General features: G+C 44.6%; 1 protein-coding gene across 1 annotated transcript; it reads left to right on the top strand.

Annotated features, from left to right (window-relative positions):
• Window positions 1-1,475: 1,475 nt before the first annotated feature.
• LOC136582200 (dispanin subfamily A member 2b-like) lies at window positions 1,476-17,092 on the top strand. Its single transcript, XM_066583049.1, has 2 exons — window positions 1,476-4,463; window positions 14,858-17,092. Exons 1-2 carry the CDS (start codon window positions 4,236-4,238, stop codon window positions 15,008-15,010), a joined length of 381 nt encoding a protein of 126 aa, XP_066439146.1. The 5' UTR covers window positions 1,476-4,235; the 3' UTR covers window positions 15,011-17,092.
• The last annotated feature ends 1,937 nt before the right edge of the window (window positions 17,093-19,029 follow it).

The following is a 19,029-nucleotide window of genomic DNA, read 5'->3' as shown; positions in this document are numbered from 1 at the left end:
GCAGGCCAGGCGACGGTAGTGCCTGTGTCCTCAGAGGGGGGTTGGATCTCAGTGGCAGGTTGGGGCACAGGGGGAGAGGCAGTGGTGCAAACCGGAGTCGGTGAACGGCCTTCGTCCCACCTTGTGGGGTGCTTGGCCATCATATGCCTGCGCATGCTGGTGGTGGTGGCTCCCCAGCTGATCTTGGCGCGACAAAGGTTGCACACCACTGTTCGTCGGTCGTAGAGCACCTTGATCTCTGCAGGGTGGCATGGCGTGAGGGGGCGCTTTGGGAAACAGTTGGTGGATTATTCGGTCTGGCCCTGCCTCTACCCCTGGCCACCGCACTGGCTCGGCCTGTGCCCACACCCTGACTTGGGCCTCCGCGTCCTCGCCCGCGTCCACGTCCTCTTGGCCTACCCCTACTCCTCAGCATGGTGTATTACCAGTAGTGCAGAAACAGAACGCTGTAATTAAATGTGCCGCTTATTGGCCTGTGGTTGGTGGCTGACTTCGCTTACCGAACGCACAGCAGAGCCAGGAAATAATTTTGCGCAAGCCTGCTGTAACACTTAGCTGGCTGCGTATGAATTAGGAGGACAACTACACCCAGCACAGACCCAGTACACTGAGGACAGTCACAGGCAGCCCAAATAGATTTTTTTCCCAAATGTTTTTGGAAAGGCCCACTGCCTATATTCAATAAATATATGTCTTCTGTCCCTGCCTCACCACCACTACTGGCCCTGGAGTATGTATTATTACTGCAGGGCGCAATGCTCTGCACGGCCGATATACAAAAAAAAAAAAAAGTGCAACACTGCAAAAAGCAGCCTCCACACTACTGCACACGGTTAGATGTGGCCCTAAGAAGGACCGTTGGGGTTCTTGAAGCCTAAAATACTCCTAACACTCTCCCTATAGCAGCTCCGGCACCAACAGCACTTTCCCCCCACTATGTCAGAATAAATCTGTGGCGAGCCGCGGGAGGGGGCGATTTTTATACTCGGGTGACACCTGATCTCGCCAGCCACTCACTGCAGGGGGGTGGTATAGGGCTTGAACGTCGCAGGGGGAAGTTGTAATGCCTTCCCTGTCTTTCTATTGGCCAGAAAAGCGCGCTAACGTCTCAGAGATGAAAGTGAAAGTAACTCGAACATCGCGTGGTACTCGTCACGAGTAACGAGCATCTCGAACACGCTAATACTCGAACGAGTACATTCGCTCATCTCTAGAGAAGACCCTTCTGCGCAAGCGCGTCTACTCGGGAGATTATACGCTGAAATTAGACGGAGCCATGGAGACGGGGACGCCAGCGCAGGGAAGGTAAGTGAATAACTTCTGTATGGCTCATATTTAATGCACGATGTATATTACAAAGTTTATTAATATGGCCATACAGAAGTACTTAACCCCACTTGCTTTCGCGAGACAACCCCTTTAAGGCTGTTACATGGTTATACCAAATATGTGGATTTTTTTCACAAAGACGCAGGAAAGATTATATTTAAGATTATTTTAGGATTTTATAATATTTACCAATTTATTGTTAGTACCACTAGGTAACTTTAACATTTAAATCACTTGAATAATACATATTACTGTTTAGCAAAATTTTAGCAAAAAGCATTAAATCTGTAGAAATTGACATTGTTAATAAAAGTCCTATCATGTAAACTACCATTTCTTCCGATTCCCATTTTGGGGCTTCCCACATGTAAGTATTGCATATGTGTAGTGGCCCAGAGTTAGTGGGGCCTCTCCATAATGTTATATGTCTGTCTTGTGCCATTGTCTTGTCAGTGTCTTAACTGTAGTGTGCATTTGATGTGTATTGCATCTCTGCAGCACTGAATGGGTTAATGTCTGTGTTATGTCTGAGAAAAGTATCATGTTGTGTGTCAGGTGACTATGTCTTATATATGTGTTTGCAAGGTGGAATACAAGTCAGTGTGTAGTCTTGCAGAAGTCAGAGAGTGTAGAGCGGTACCCTCTACTCTAAATGAGAGCCAGGAGTGTTTCTGTCAAGTTTGTAAGTGAGTCAACCCCATAGACATTGATTGGTCTGTACATGTAGAATGGAAGAAGCTTAGCGATACCCTTGAGCTTGGCCTGGGCCTACTCCAAAGTGCTGCAAAATAAGTTAGCGCTATACAAACTATTATGATTATTACTCAACCTAGGATGTGCTGGTGCTACCACTAAGCACTAAGGGAATGAGAGAAAAGCACCGGAAGCTTGAGTGTTGACCGATAGAGTGTTGGAGGAAGAAAGAGAGTCACTGAGAGCGGGATCTCACAGATAACTGGGACTGTGGATTGCCCGGATTACCCCAAGAAGTCCTCCCTGTCACATCACCTTCTAGAAGTGTAATTTGTGCCAATCTACTGGTATATGTTGAGCCCTTGCTGAAGTTACAGTAAATGGACATTACCGACCATTCCCGGTTTGTCCAGAAAGTATCCCTGTGTTTGAACTAAGTTATTTACTTGACTGAGGTTTACCGCAAAGGATGAAACGGTGGCATCACGAGTGACAAGAAGATTGTAGGTAACCTCTGGTTACATTTTCCCTGTGATCTCCCCCAGCAGTAACCTGGACAGGTGTCAAGCTACCCTCAGGGGAGGAGATGGTAGCAACTTCGTGACAAGACCCTTATCTACCCTACCATCTCCTCGGCTGTCAGCCCGCTCCTCGGATGCTACATATGAACGTCATGTAGTGTGCAGGTGCAGAATCAATTTGGGGCTACCAACTTAATATACAGGTAGATGCCCAATAATATAAAGAGTATATTGCTACCTTTATTATTTTCCAGTGTGGTCTTTGGGCCACATGCTATATGAAAATTAAAGTAACACTATCCAATGGGTGTTCCCGCTTTATCACTGCCCATTGCTTAAAAAACTGCGCCCATTGAGTATGCATTGTTGCATTCAATGTCCCATAACTTTTTTATTTTTTAATGGATGGAGCTCTGTGATGGCTTGTTTTTTAATCGATGAGCTGTAGTTTTTATTTGTACCATTTTGTGGTACATATATCTTTTTTGATCACTTTTAGTGTGTTTTTTTTGGGAAGCAAAACAAACAAAATTTTTCTTAACCATGCGAGATAGTGTGCTCAATTTATTGTGCAGGTCACTACAGGCACGATGATAACAAATATGTTCTTTTTTAAATTTTCTATTTTTTTGTGTACAAATAGGGGAAAGTTTTTTTTTTTAAACAATATTTATTTATTTTTTATATCCTTGAAGGGAACTTGAACTCTAACAGCTACAATAATGCATTGCAGCACTTCTGTAATTGCAATGCCTTATCGTTTACAATAGTAATCTGGTGTCCTGTTGCCATGGCAGCCCATCGTCTAGTCCCTCCGCGATTGCATTGCAGAAGGCTGATGACGTCACAGAGGGAGCACTCTCCCTCTGTAAACTCTTTGATCTACATAGATCGCGGCATGTAGGAGGGTAACAGCAGGAATATCTATCCCCGCTGCTGCAGCGGGAGGTCGGCTATCAGTAAGAGCCGGCTACCGCTGTGGGCTGGCGCCGGCTCCCCTTCTGATCCTGCATCATCCATAGGATGTAAGTTTACGTCCTGTCACATTAAATACCACACAGCTAGGACGTAAACTTATGTCCTGCAAATTTGGGGTTAACAAACAATTTTCCAGTAAGCTCTGATGTTCCTCTATGGAGGAAAAGGTACTTGACATTTTATAATACCACCCAGAAATCCCAACATGTAACAATTAATAAATGGAAACTGCTAGTGACTCACTTGACTGGAGCCATTTAGGAGTTCAACCTCAGTTCTGGAAAACCACTTTAACATTACTCCATAAGTGACAGATCGCAGAAGTCTATATTTCCTCTTTATGCTGCCTTTATTGAGGACAGGACAGGTATAACAAACCTGACGGGTTCACTTATGTTTATCCACATACTATGTAAGGAGACAGTAAGTAAAAATTAACTGAATAAAAAATAAGTAACGTCATCCATTATTGGGTAACCACAGCTGCTCATCTCATTCCTAGTAACTATGTGAAGCCCACCCATCCTTATCCAGCCCTTTTTTTGCCAGAAAACAACAGTTTGGCTGAGTACAGAGAATCGAAACTGATCCTATTTGCAACTTGGAGCTCCTCCTTCCCGTCCTCTCATATAATAATTCACTATTGGCTCCCCCTCATACAGATACTTTCCTCAGTCTCTCTAGAAAAACTCCTAGAGTTGTGCTCCAAGAATCATGGAAAATCTCAATTGTGGACCACAATTTACTGCACCCCCTCCATATGAACATGTAAAAGAAGAAATGGAGTTTCGGAATTGCCCGGCCCAGACGATGCAATCCACTGTGGTGACAATCACTCCTGATGGCCCACCTGTACGGGATCACCTCATCTGGTCGACTTTTAACACCGTGTATTTTAATTTCTGTTGCCTGGGATTTCTTGCCTTTGTGTTCTCCGTCAAGGTAAGGTTTATCTAGAACTTAAATGTCTAAGGTTCTTCCATCCTTTTTTCCCCTCTTTTTTTCCATCATAAATGGATATCTGTATCTCCTCCTACATATAATAGGGCATAGTGTGGCCGTATCTGACTCCCATGCTCCACGGGCTCTTGCTAAGCTTACTGGAACAATTTTCAAATTCCAACTCTTGATTGGGGGTTCTTTTTGCGGAATTTCAGACCGTCAGAGCAATTTTCAAATTCCGACTCTTGATAAGGATGTGGGTGGGGGGGATATTCTTTCTGCTCTGACATCTCTCGTCTCAGTCTCATGTGGTTGGTGCCAAGTGTTTCTTCACATTTGTACAAAAAGGTAAGTGCCAAGTGTATGAAGTCCTTGCAGCTAATTTTTTTGTAAGTGGATATTAATTATTTCCAGATGTTTAAAATTTAACTTCTAAAGAGGCCAACCATGGGCTCTGTAGTTGAAAGGTTTATAAACAGAAGGGCAGGGACCTTAAGGGATCAAGTTGGAGCTACATAGATACTTGCGCAGCAACTTTTCAACTTTAACTATTTGAGTGACATCTGCTGTTCATAGCTGTACGTTCGCTTATATGCAGCTCACAGTATTCTGCTACACTGTAACTTCATGGTTACAACTGGAAAGTGGTGCAACACATTTTTTGTTTTTCTATAAGGTAAACAGGGTATTTACTAGGAGATGGCTACAAATTGAATGGGGGTGGGGAGGGGGAATCAAATCACCGGAGTGCCCTTTAATATTTTTCCTGTTGGTGTATGATGCAACTAGTATATTAGGTGCAAATTGGCGCTGACACAAATCCATGCCATCAAGGAGATGGTATATGTTTCTAGTGTATGTAGGTTCTAGTGTCAGTCTATAGTGGCCCCGCTACCTCCCAACAAGCCATGCAGCGTTTTGAGAAAAAAGGCAAAAATTGCCGAATTTCTGGGTTTATGCCAAATTTTGACTGTTTAAGAAAAGAAATCATCCCCCACTGTTTCCTGTAGGCTCAAACGTCCAGCTTTCTCTGTCAAAGTGGGGAAAAAAACTACATCCAAGCATTCATCATTTAGGGCGCCCACCCACTGGCGTTTTTTTTCCCTGCGAAATTCGCAGCATTTTTTTCTCTGCAGGGGTCTATGGGACTTGTAATGTTAAAATCGCGATCGCGCAAAATCGCGATTTCGCGGTAAATTGCGATTTTGCGCGATCGCGATTTTAACATTACAAGTCCCATAGACCCCTGCAGAGAAAAAAATGCTGCGAATTTCACAGGGAAAAAAAACGCCAGTGGGTGGGCGCCCTTAGGGAAGATGTGTTTTAGATGGACTTTCTCCTTGTTAGTAAGCACAGAGCTCTCCCTTCCCTCCATATTCTCTCACTGGGTGTCTGGAAAGGTCCGTTTGTGTAAAGGAAATAAATTCCAAAAAATTCCATGCACGGGGCATCCCAAGTGATTTCATCTGGAGCCGTGACGCCAGGCTGTCCTTGGGGTTTGTGTGGGTTTTTTTTTTATTTTTTATGTACTAAAAATTTTTTGTATTTTATTATTCTCTAATTACTTTTTTTCCCCCCACAGTCCAGAGACCGAAAACACAACAGGGATAGGAATGGTGCTGTCAGTTATGGTTCCACCGCCCGCTATCTAAACATTGCCGCAACTGTCCTGTCCATCTTGTGTATTATAATCGGAATCGTCATCTACAGTGCAATAATATCACAGCTTATTTATCATTAGAAGAGAAGTTTTTGACATGCCAAATAGATTTGGGAAGTAATGCAACGTTTTCCAAAAGTGGTTGACTCTTTTTTGCCTGTAACTTTTTCTTTGGATCTGTGTACAAAAATGTAACACTTTAAGTACGTACTAGTTTTCATAACACTACTATTGCTGAGATGTAGGTTTTCTGACTGGAGTTTGCTGTTCTGTATTTCACACTGGGGAGTTCATTGGGCTATCAAAGTGCTAACGATGACTTGTCCATGTGTGAGTGCTTATCTTGCTCCGCCCCCAATCACATGATGGTGACTTCGTTGCAGGTCCTAAAGCATTAAACAATCACAGCCTGACAGCCTCCATGTGCTCACAGGACCTGTGGTGATGTCGCTGTCATGCGATCAGTCACCTGGGCTCTGACCTCCGCCCCTGATCACAGGACGCTGACGTCATCACTGCTGCTTTACTTTATTAAAAACCTGCAGAGCCCGACAGCAGCAGTCTGTTGACAGGACCTGTGACGCTGTCACTGTCATGTGATCAGTCACCGTCTCTTAGCTCTGCTCCTGACACATTACGGTGATGTTATCACAGATGCTAAACCAGCAGAGACTGATGAAGACTGTATTTAGCAGAGCTGTGTGTGACGCGCATAGGTAGCTGAGCTGTGTGTGGTGTGTGTGACGTGCATATGTAGCAGAGCTGGGTGTGATCTGTATATGTAGCAGAGCTGTGTGTGAAGTGCATAGGTAGCAGAGCTGTGTGTGCTGTGTGTCTGATGCACATATGTATTAGAGCTGTGCATGTTGTTTGTGACGCGCGGATGTAGCAGAGCTGTGTGTGACGCTCATATGTACCAGAGCTATATCTAGCAGAGTTGCGTGTGCTGTGTGTGATGCACATATGTAGCAGAGCTGTATATGCTGTGTGTGACTCACATGTAGTAGAGCTGTGTGTGTGACGTGCATATGTAGCAGAGCTATATGCGCTTGTGTGACACGCATATGTAGCAGAGCTATGTGCGCTGTGTGTGACGCGCATATGTGGCAGAGCTGTGTGTGTTGTGTGTAATGCGTATGTAGCAGAGCTGTGTGTGTGTGTGTGTGATGTGCATGTAGCAGAGCTGTGTCTGTGACACATATATGTAAGCAATGGCGGTGTTTGTCATCACAAGCCTTAAACCAGCAGCCATGTGCTTACAACTTAAACCCCTTTCCTTATATCAGTAATAGGCACATTCCGTCACCAGAAACACTGGTCCTATGATTGCCTAATAATTACTAGTAGAGATATAAGAGATACCGCACATGCCAGTACAAAATACTTTCATTAAGCCAAAGATGCTTATAAGAGAAAGTTGTAGAAACTGCATGAAGTCTTTAAATCAAACTTCTTTGAGCAGCGTTGGACTTTTTGCACCTTAGGATCTGGTAGATACAGACTGAAAGCAGAAGTGTGAGACAGAATGCACATTTGTAGGGCTTTAAAAGGCTTGTTTTTGTACAAAGTGGAACATTGTGGTGTAAATCTCAGAACACCTTGTGCCCATTGTAACCTTTACCCTTTCCCTCATCATGCCCTCCTCTTACTGGCATCACTGTAGGGTAGCGAATAGGGATGAGTGAGCGTACTCGGAAAAGCACTACTCGCTCGAGTAATTTGCTTTATCTGAGTATCGCTGTGCTCGTCCCTGAAGATTCGGGTGCCGGCACGGAGCGGGAAGCTGCAGGGGAGAGCGGGGAGGAACGGAGGGGAGACCTTTCTCTCACTCTCTCCCGCCCGCTCTCCCCTGCTCCCCGCTGCGACTCACCTGTCAGCCGCAGCAGCACCCGAATCTTCAGGGACGAGCACAGCGATACTCGGATAAAGTAAATTACTCGAGCGAGTAGTGCTTTTCCGAGTACGCTCGCTCATCTCTAGTAGCGAACATATATAACTGCACAGAAAAAATGCAATGGTCAGTATACTTTTATGCAAATCTTCCATTAACTGTTGCAGAATGAAGTGTCTTGTAGATGTAGAACAATTGTACACATGCTGCTGGTCTGTTTGCCTTGTAACTTCTTGTAAGTGATGTGCGGACTTATCTGACTTCCCACGTTTTCCTGCTGTATTACAAGTAACGGAAGCTTGTATTAAATCATATTGGAATGATGTGTACTGCTCAGTTAAATAAAATATGTATATAATTAGACTTCTGTAGTTTATTTATCCTTCCTATGAGATACTGGATTCCTTCTACAAGCTATGGAGGAAGGAATGGGGAGGAGGTCCCAGAAAAACTTTCCATGATACTAGAAATGTTGGCATTTCCTTAAGAAGTGAGCGCTTGTGAAACATTCTCAATATTCAATTACCATTCTGGACCATCACATAGGACTGAGATAACAATGATGTCCATACTAAGAACTGATTAAAGTATACCTCAGACTACTAGGTCAGCTTCACACGCAGTGTAATTGCTATGGGCTATCCGTAGCGAAAAACCCATAGCAAATACGCTGGAAAACCGCAGTGGCCAAATCCATACCAAAATGGTGTTTTGGATGTGGCTGCTGTCTTTGTAGCAGATCTGCTGTGGATTTTAACCTTTAATATTCCAAGGAATCCCTGGCATAAATAAAAATGGCGCAGATTTAAAATCCACAGTATTTTTCAAAAATGCTGCCTATTTTGTGGGAATTTTCCGCTGAAAAGTGGAAAAACCTAAAAAAAAATATAAGAATTTTGGTATCGTTGTAACCATACCGACCCGCAGAAAAAAATGTAGTGTGTCATTTATGTTGCATAATTAACGCTTTAAAAAAAACAACTAAAAAATCTATGGCAGAATTGATGCGTTTTCTCTCCCTACGATCATAAAAAAAATAATAAAAGTTTTACAATGTAGTCTATGTACCCAAAAATGGTACCAATAAAAACTACAGTTCGCCAGGCAAAAAAACCAAGCCCTTATACGGCCACGCCGACGGGAAAATAAAAAGGTTATGGCTTTTGAAAAATGGAGATGGAAAAATACAAAAAATCGCTTGGTCCTCAACGCCAAAATAGGCCATGTCCTTAAGGGGTTAAGAGTTCAACCTCAGTTCTTGAAAAACACTTTAAAATTACTCTATAAGTGACAAATCGCTGAAATCTGTATTTCCTTTGCTGCTTTATGCTGCCTTTATTGTGGACAGGCATAACAAAGGTGAGGGGTTCCCTTATGTTTATCCACATACTATGTAAGGAGACACAAAGTTACTTCATCCATTGTTCGGTAACCACAGCTGCTCATCTCATTTCCAGTAACTATGTGGAGCCCACCCATCCTTATCCAGCCCTTTCCTTCTTTATGGGAACACAACAGTTTGGCTGAGTACAGAGAACTGAAACTGATCCCATTTGGAACCCAGAGCTCCTCCCTCCCGTCCCCTCATATAACAGTTCACTATTGTCTCCCCCTCATACAGATATTTCCTCATTCTCTTTAGAAAGACTCTTAAAGTTGCACTTCAAGAAACATGGAAAATGTCGATTGCGGACCTCAATTTACTGCACCCCCTTCATATGAGCCCCTAAAAGAAGGAACACCGTTTCGGAATTGCCCAGCCCAAACGGTGCAATCCACTGTGGTGACAATCACTCCTGACAGCCCACCTGTACGGGATCACCTCATCTGGTCAATTTTCAACACCATATATTTTAATTGCTGCTGCCTGGGACTTCTTGCCCTTGTGTTCTCCGTCAAGGTAAGGTTGATCTAGAACAAAAGTCTCAAATTCTTCCATCCTCTTTTCTTTCTCCTCTTTCTTTTTGTTTAGAGCTGGGCTTACTTGAACAACTTTCAAATTCCAGCTCTTGATAGGGAAGAGTGAGGGGGGGGGGGGTGTTTTTGCTCTGACATCTCTCATCTCAATCTCATGTGGTTGGTGCCAAGCGTTTCTTCACATTTGTCATAAGGGCATACAAAAAAGGTATGAAGTCCTTGCAGCTAGTTTTTTTTCGTAAGTGGCTGTTAATTATTTCCAGATGTTGAACTTTAACTTCTAAAGGGGCCAACCATGGGCTCTACAGTCAAAAGTTTATAAACAGAAGGGCAGGGACCTATAGGCTTAAGCTGGAGCTACATGGAGACGTCTTGCGCAGCAACTTTCCAATTTTAACTATTTGAGTTACATCTGCTGTTCACAGCTGTACGTTCGCTTGTATGCAGCTCACAGTATTCTGCTGGTCTGCAGCTTCAGGGTTGAAACTGGAAAGTTGCTACAAAAACTATCCATGTAGTCCCAGATGGTGCAGAATGGCTGAGGGGCTTTTTAAAGTGGTGCTGAATTCTGGGGCATGTTCTATGCAGAGAGCCCTGTCCACACTGACACTTTGATGCACTTTTCACGTAGGCAAGAAACTTGCATGAAGAAAATGTGTGAAAAAAAACACACACATACATTTTAACCCCTTAAAGACCTGGGTCTTCTAAGACTCTGCAGCTCTAACATGATGGAGGTCCCCTGGTAATCATGTGATATTTGGGTCTTATGCAGGAAACAGCACTCCCACTTCCTGCATTCTCTACATAGTGCTGGTTGAGCGCCATGTAGCTTGTACAGAAGAAGGCAGATTTGGTAAAACACGCTTTTGCCTTCTCCCCTGCTGTCAGTGACAGCCAATAACCAAACCTGTTCGGCTAGATTGCAGGTTCAATCCTACACCGTATTTTTACTATCATCCGGTATTAATGTCCAGTATCAAGCACTGAAAATTTATGGTGCCTAGTCTTAAATGGGTTAAGAATAAGTTTGCATTTTTAATATTTCTCACATGGTATACATATGAAGGAAGAATATCTGTAAACTTTTTTCCTTTAAAGTTTTTGTAGAGTGGGTGGTGTTTGAAGTTTGGGTGGGTTTAAATGACCGCTTTGGGTAGAATTGCAGTACAAGCTGAAGTGCTGCCAACCAGGTTGAATGCCTTATCCTAATTGGGTGATCGTGGAATATTGCTTGAGACAACTGTGGGGTGGGGAGCCTAGTGCACTGCTCAGCATTCCAATAAATATACTTTAGGCCAGTCAATAAAGATAAATACTTTTCTATTATGTAAAATACCAGCAAAAGATGCGTTTCGAGGCATAGAGCCTCTTCATCAGTAAAGCTGCGATACAGTTGTTGTCTGGACCACTGTTGCAGGGGGTATCAGAGAACTCCTTCCCTTTCCGCCATCACCACAGCATTAACACTACAATTGGTGCCAGTTCTACTACCCCAGCAGCACCTCTGTTTATTCTTCAAATCATACCAAGGGGTCATTTAAACCCATCCCAACTTCAAACACCATTTTAAGATTGCTCAAATGGAGGGAAACAGGAGATTACAGGAGGTATAAACCCTCCCTTTATATTATAACTGTGTGATCATCAGTAACTGTGATAGGAGTGCCTGTGTCCCCCTCTATACAGTTTCTGTGGAAGGATTTATTTAACAGTACAACAGACTGAGAAACTGACTAGTATTAGACAGCATAAACCCAAGTAGATCTGAGCTGGTCAGGATGTAGATCACATGACCATCTACGAGACCAAGAGATTCAGATGGAAATAAATAACTAATAGAGATGAGCGAACGTACTCGGTAAGGGCGATTTCGCAATCGAGCACCGCGATTTTCGAGTACTTCACTACTCGGGTGAAAAGTACTCGGGTGCGCTGTGGGGCGGGGGGTTGCAGAGGGGAGTGGGGGGTAGCAGCAGGGAACAGGGGGGAGCCCTCTCTTTCTCCCTCTCCCCCCCACTCCCCGCTGCAACCCCCCGCTCACCCACAGCGCACCCGAGTACTTTTCACCTGAGTAGTGAAGTACTTGAAAATCGCTGTGCTCGATTGCGAAATCGCCCTTACCGAGTACGTTCGCTCATCTCTAATAACTAACAAAGGTAACCAGAGTGCCCCTTTAATATTATCCCTGTTGGTGTATGATGCAACTAGTAAATGAAGAGGTGCACAGATCTTCATATATTAGATGCATCTTGGCGCTGACACAAATCTATGCCATTTAGGTGCTGGTATATGTTTCCAGTCTATGTAGTTTCTAGTATTAGTCTGGGGTGGCCACGCTCCCTCCCAACAAGCCATGCAGCTTTTTGGGTGTTAAAGAAATATACCAGTCAGGTAGAATTAGAATAAAAGTAAAGCGTTGGCCATAGCTTTTCTTAAAGAAAACGGACAAGAGACGTTGCTGTTTCAATAGGGTAATAATCACAATGAATCGTTCTTTGTGTTTTTTTTATACTCAAAACCCTTTCAGATGCAATATACAGATACTCCCCGACTTGCGAACGGGTTCCGTTCCGGGAGCCCGTTCGCAAGTCCGTTTTGTTCGCAAGTCGAACAAGTAGTAGTATGGAGCGGGATCGCGGGTGGATCCCGCTCCATACAACGTCGGGTGCAGGCTGTTTCTTACAGCGGGCACCCGGCGGCAGCAGTTCCGACGAGCCGCGCCGCTTGTCGGAACTGTTAACACTTTAAATACCGCTCTGACAGCGGTATTTAAAGTGTTAACAGTTCTGACGAGCGGCGCGGCTCGTCGGAACTGCTGCCGCCGGGTGCCCGCTGTAAGAAACAGCCTGCACCCGACGTTCAGGGGGCCCGTACAGCGTCCCACGATGAGATCGCGGGACGCTGTGTGGTTGCTAGGCAGCCGGGGACCTCCTGAAAGGCCCCAGGGCTGCCTATGCAGAGTGCCCATCAAGCGCACGGCTTGCTAGGCGCTCTGCATAGACAGCCCTAGGGCCTTTCAGAAGGTCCCCGGCTGCCTAGCAACCGCGATCTGACCGGACAGGCTTCTATCAGGCTTGATAGAAGCCTGTCCGGTCCCTGCACAGTATGATGTAATGCCATAGCATTACATCATACTGTGCAAAACAGATAGTTCGTATCTAGCGAAATTCGCAAGTCGAATGTTCGCAAGTCGGGGACTATCTGTACATTGGAAAATGAGTTATAAATTTAATTTAAGGCATAACCTTGGCATAAAAGTTACCTTCTCATATGTAATTTATAGTACCATGTACTTGGCATAATGTAACACCATCTGCAGAGCACTGTCTATTGCTACAACAATCAGACTCACTCCTACACTGACTTTCCCACATGCTTTGGAGATGGTATCCCACAAACATCAAATTCCTCACGCTTCACAGGATTTTACAATTATAGCTTCAGGACTCTGCCAAGTTATTCCTTTCCACCGATATGGAGGAAAGGTCACCACAAACTTTAGTCACAAAGTCTTAAAGACAACAGTGCTCTTAGAGCTACTAAATGTCTTTATCAGGGCAAAGTCAGATGAACGTTCTTTTGCACGCGCTTATGAGCGGAAAAAAAACACATCTGATAGAACCAATGGTTCCCTATGTAGTGTTCAAATGTCTGTCTTTTACAGGAGCAAAATACTCGCACCTGCAAAAGATAGGACATCCGTGCAGCGGCAAGGTCTGTGCTGCGCGTAAAATATCCCCGCTGGGAGTCCTCTCATCACTGAACACTGTGACAGCACTGTCACAGTGTTCAGTGACAAGGGGACTCCCCGCGGGGATGAAGGAATCCCCTGCCACAGCTGTGGCAGAGGATCGCGATCTTGTCCTATTGCTTTCAATGGGGCCAGCACTGCAGCTAGCCCCATTGAAAGCAATGGGATGCAGGCAACCCCCCCCACAGTGATTTATGGGGAAGGGCTTGAAATATAAGCCCTTCCCTGAAAATCATCCCTAGCTGGTGTAAAAAATACATCACCTTCGCTGTCGGGGCTCTGGCGCATCTTCTTTCTTCAATGCCGCCACTGCACTGAAGCACTTTTTTGTGGCTGGGGATTTAAAAATCCCCGCCTCCAGAAAGTGCTAGTCTGATTGGCTGAGCACTCAGCCATTCATTGAATGAAAGCTGAGTGCTGCCTGTGATTGGTCACAGAGCTCAGCCAATCAGAGGCAGCGCTCAGCCATTCATTGAATTAAAATAGGACATGCCGCGATTTCCACTCTGCGAGCGGAATATCATAGTGGATTTCCACTCGTGGGCACTGGAATGCGTTTTTTAATGCATGTCCTATGGGGCTGTATTTGCTGCGGGATCCAGAGTTCCGGATCCCGCAGTGCAAATACACCTGTGTGCATTCGCCCTTAAGCACATAACTCTTTCTCCTCCATATAATCTCTCACTGGTTGTCTGGAAAAGTCTGTTGTATTGTCAAGGAAATAAATTCCAAAAAAACTTTGCACAGGACATCTCAAGTGATTTCATCTATTGTTGTGATTTCTTTCTTTTTTTATACTAAAAAAGATAATGTATTATGTGTAGAGATGAACGAGCATACTCGCTAAGGACAATTACTCGAGCGAGTATTGTCTTTAGCGAGTACCTGCCTGCTCGGAAGAAAAAGTTCGGCTGCCGGCGCGGGTGAGAGGTGAGTTGCGGCAGTGAGCAGGGGGGAGCGGGGGGGGGGGGGGAGAGAGGGAGAGAGAGATTTCCCCTCCGTTCCTCCCAGCTCTCCCCCACCGCTCCCCGCCCGTCGCCCGCAGCCGAATCTTTTCTTCCGAGCGGGCATGTACTCTCTAAGGGCAATACTCGATCGAGTAATTGCCCTTAGCGAGTATGCTCGGCCATCTCTGATTATGTGTTCTCTAATTATTTTTTTTCCCCCCACAGTCCAGAGACCGAAAACTGCACGGGGATAAGCATGGCGCTGTCAATTATGCTTCCACCGCCCGGTCTTTAAACATTGCTGCAACTGTCGTGTCCATCCTGGTTCTTCTAATCATATTCGTCAGCGACTTTAGACTAATTGCACATTATTTTTAGTAGCAGAGAAGTCTTTGACATGAAGAATATATATGGGAAGTAATGCAACGTTTTCCAAAAGATGGTGGACACCTGTTTGCCTGTAACCTTTACTTAAATATTGTTGTCTTTGGGTCTGTGTACAAAAATGTAACACTTTAAGTGCCTGAGGGGTTCATCGGACTGTAGAGAGATATAAGATGCGGCACATGCCGGTTCAAACTACTTCCATTAGGCCAAAGATGTTTGTAAGAGAAACTTGTAGAAATCGACGTCTTTAAGTCAAACTTCTTGGAGCAGCGTTGGACTTTTTGCACTTCAGGATCCGGTAAATATAGACTGAAAGTAGAAGTGTGAGACAGGATACACCTTTTTGTCTTTTCAAAAAAAGTGAAACATTGTGGTGTAAATCTCGGAAGACTTTGTGCCCTTTGTAACCTTTACTCTTTCCCTCATCATGCTCTTTTCTTACTGGCATCACTGTACGCACCTAACATATATAACTGCACAGAAAAAATGCAATAAATCAAAGTAACATTGATTCTAAAACCAACATGTTAATTAGGGTGGTTTCCCCCCTGCGCTCACTGGTTCCGCTTTCCTGCTCCGTTCAAGGAGCAGGAAAGGGGAATCCCTGTGGCGAAATGGCTCCGACTCAGGAACTGAACGGACCCTATTAACTATAATAGGATTCGGTCAGTTTTCGCTTAGCTGTCCGGCTTTTTGATGGGGGAAAAAAAGCGGTATTTTTTCCAATATTTTTAGCCGTTTCTGCGACAGAAACTCTGAAGGTTCCAACGCAGATCTGAAACCAGCCTTAAAAAAGTTCCAATGCATTCAACATACATTTAGTAACATAACAACCTGTTTAAAGGTTCATAGCACAATTTGATCAATGTATACCATAAACGACAGGAAAAATGAAATACTCACATATGAAAAGATGATGCCTACATAAAGTTAGAACCTACTTCAAGGAAAATGTAGTGGTCAAGCCCACAATATGCCCAGTCCTCACCAGGGGAGTAAGTAAAGGCTCAGGTGCAAAAGTTCCACTCAGGCCACCACATGTATGTGTACCCGTACCCATACCTAAACTGCGCTGCAAACAAATTTACATAAGCTTTCCATACATGACACATTTCCTGGACTACGTGAAAATTAGTTTGTAGCCCCTTAGGTTGTGTTCATGGTTTTTGTTGCATTTTTGAACTACAATTAAAAAACATATAAAAAAAAACTGCATATGGTATTCGAAAACCACATGTGTTTTTAAGAAACCGCTAAGCACATGAGCGGATTTGCATTGTGGAGTCCGCCTGCAGACTTCACAGCAAATACTGCCCCATAGCATCCAATGACAAAATGCCATTTCATCTCCACGAACAGAAAACGATTGTGATTTTCTGCTCATGGAGAAGAAATCGCACCATGCTGCGATATTGTGCAGGCTACGCACAGCCAGCTTTCATTGAAGTCAATAGAAGCCGTCCGTCTTGCAGCTCTTCTGCAGTGAGCACTGCGGTAGTATCGCGGGTTACACGTCATTGCAGAGTGCCGGCACAACCGCAGCCCTGAACAGAAGACACAGAACAGATATGCAGCGGGCACCAGCCGGGCACTGGGTCGCACTCAGCTGCGGAAATCGCGCACGTGGAGTCCAACCTACGTGTGCAGGAGGCCTTAGGTGTATTTTATATAAGAAGGAAATGCAGCTAATGGTGCACCAAGACGGAGAAATCGGGCAGGAGGAGGCCTTGTATCTAACGCATTCCAGCACCTGTCCAACTTAGGGCAATTTATAGTAGATATTAAGGTGCACAATGTATGAATGATACTGCCACATATTACAGAATGTACACCTGTATTAGACAATTGATCTGTATTTTATGCTAAGTGGTGATGCAGAATGAAGCATCTTGCACATGTAGAACACTTGTATGCACACTGCTGGTTTGCTTCCTGTAAGAGATGATGTGCGGACTTGTCTGACTGCCCACGGTTTCCTGCTGTATTACAAGTAAAGGAAGCTTGTATTAAACCCTGCTGTAATGATGAGCTCTGTTCAGTTAAATAAAAAAGTCATTTGACTTCTGCAGTTTATATATCCTTCCTATGAGATATTGGATCCTTTCTACAAACTTTGGAGGAAGGAAGGTGGGAGGTGGAGAAGGAAACATTCCACGATATTAAACATTTTGACGTTTCCTTAAAGGGGTTGTCCCGCGAAAGCAAGTGGGGGTATACACTTCTGTATGGCCATATTAATGCACTTTGTAATATACATCGTGCATTAAATATGAGCCATACAGAAGTTATTCACTTACCTGCTCCGTTGCTAGCGTCCCCGTCTCCATGGTGCCGTCTAATCTCCCGATTAGACGCGCTTGCGCAGTCCGGTCTTCTCCCTTCTGAATGGGGCCGCTCGTGCTGGGGAGCTGCTCCTCGTAGCTCCGCCCCGTCACGTGTACCGATTCCAGCCAATCAGGAGGCTGGAATCGGCAATGGAACGCACAGAGCCCACGGTGCACCATGGGAGAAGACCTGCGGTCCACCGTGGGTGAAGATCCCGGCGGCCATCTTCGCAAGGTAAGTAAGAAGTCACCGGAGCGCGGGGATTCGGGTAAGTACTATGCGTTTTTTTTTAAACCCCTGCATCGGGTTTGTCTCGCGCCGAACGGGGGGGCTATTGAAAAAAAAAAAAAAACGTTTTGGCGCGGGACAACCCCTTTAAGAGGTGAGCGTTTGTGAAACATCTTCAACAGTCTAATTTGTGGCTGGATCATCACATCTGACTGAGATAACAGTGGTAACAGTGGTAGAAGAAGATACGTTGCTGGCATCACTATCCGGAACACTTTAATACTGAGGCAACAAATGCCTAGCCACCGGGAACTAGAACCCATGGAAAGAATCAAGGAAAGAAGATGTGACGGCATTCAAGGTGCAAAATTTAAGTCTTTATTCCTACAATGACGAATAGTAGGAACGTTTCAACCAGAAGGTCTTTGTCAAGCTTGACAAAGACCTTTTGGTCGAAATGTTGCCACTGTCAGCCGTGGCGGAGGTTCGTGGAGTTTCTGCCATTGTTTTTGAGGGGAAACCTTGCATTGCGTGTACTTTGCACGTGGTGCGATGCAGCCGCCGGTCCCATTGAAAACAATGCAGGAAAAAAATTGCTTATGTATATGAGCCCTATTTAAGTGATGCATAACAGCTAACATTAGGCCGCAACATTTCGACCTAAAAAGGGTCTCTCTAAAGACATTGATGGACTATAACTAGGCTGGGACCACACACCTCCACTTTCCTTTCTTCTTCAGCTTTTTTGGCTGTCGAAAACAACGGAAGTGGCACAATTCTTTCCTAGTGCTGCTGCAACTTTTAGGCCGTTTTCACATGGGCGACAAAATGGCGTGATTTTTTCGTGATGCTACAGTGCTACAAGTCGCATGTATGGAAAGCCTATGCTTTCCAATAGGTTCCTTAACATTAGCGATGTTTTGTAGGCTGCTACATTGTGGGGGATTTTGTAGCCCATGTTTCCCTATGGAGCCTTCCTTTCTGTTTTTGTGCAGTGCGATGCAAATTTTACAGTAGGAAGTCCTACTGTTTATCCCTAAAATAAACCCTAGCTTCATTAGAGAAAAAGAAAAATCAATATATTACCTAACAGGCACTATCGGCTCTGCCACACTTCTCCTCCGGCAGTTCCGCGATGACCCAATAACAGGCATTCAATCCGATGGCTGTGATTGGTTCATCGAGCACTGCAGTGATTGGCTGAGCTGTGCCGCTTGAGAACGAATCAGTCAGCGGTTCCTGGAGGCGTGGATGTTGAACCTCCAAAATAGAAAGCGCAAAAACGCATATGGTCGTGTGAAAGAGTCCTCACTGTCAGAAAGTTTTTTCTATTATCTAATATGTGTCTCCTCCCTTTCAGTTTAATCCCATTGCTTCTAGTCTTTCCTTGTGCAAATGAGAATAGGGCTGATCCCTCTGCACTGTGACAACCCTTCAGATATTTGTAGACCGCTATT

Source organism: Eleutherodactylus coqui, chromosome 11, assembly GCF_035609145.1.
Source record: "Eleutherodactylus coqui strain aEleCoq1 chromosome 11, aEleCoq1.hap1, whole genome shotgun sequence".
Taxonomy (NCBI): domain Eukaryota; kingdom Metazoa; phylum Chordata; class Amphibia; order Anura; family Eleutherodactylidae; genus Eleutherodactylus; species Eleutherodactylus coqui.
The sequence above is the reverse complement of the archived record's forward strand: the minus strand, read 5'-3'. Positions and strand labels throughout refer to the sequence as shown.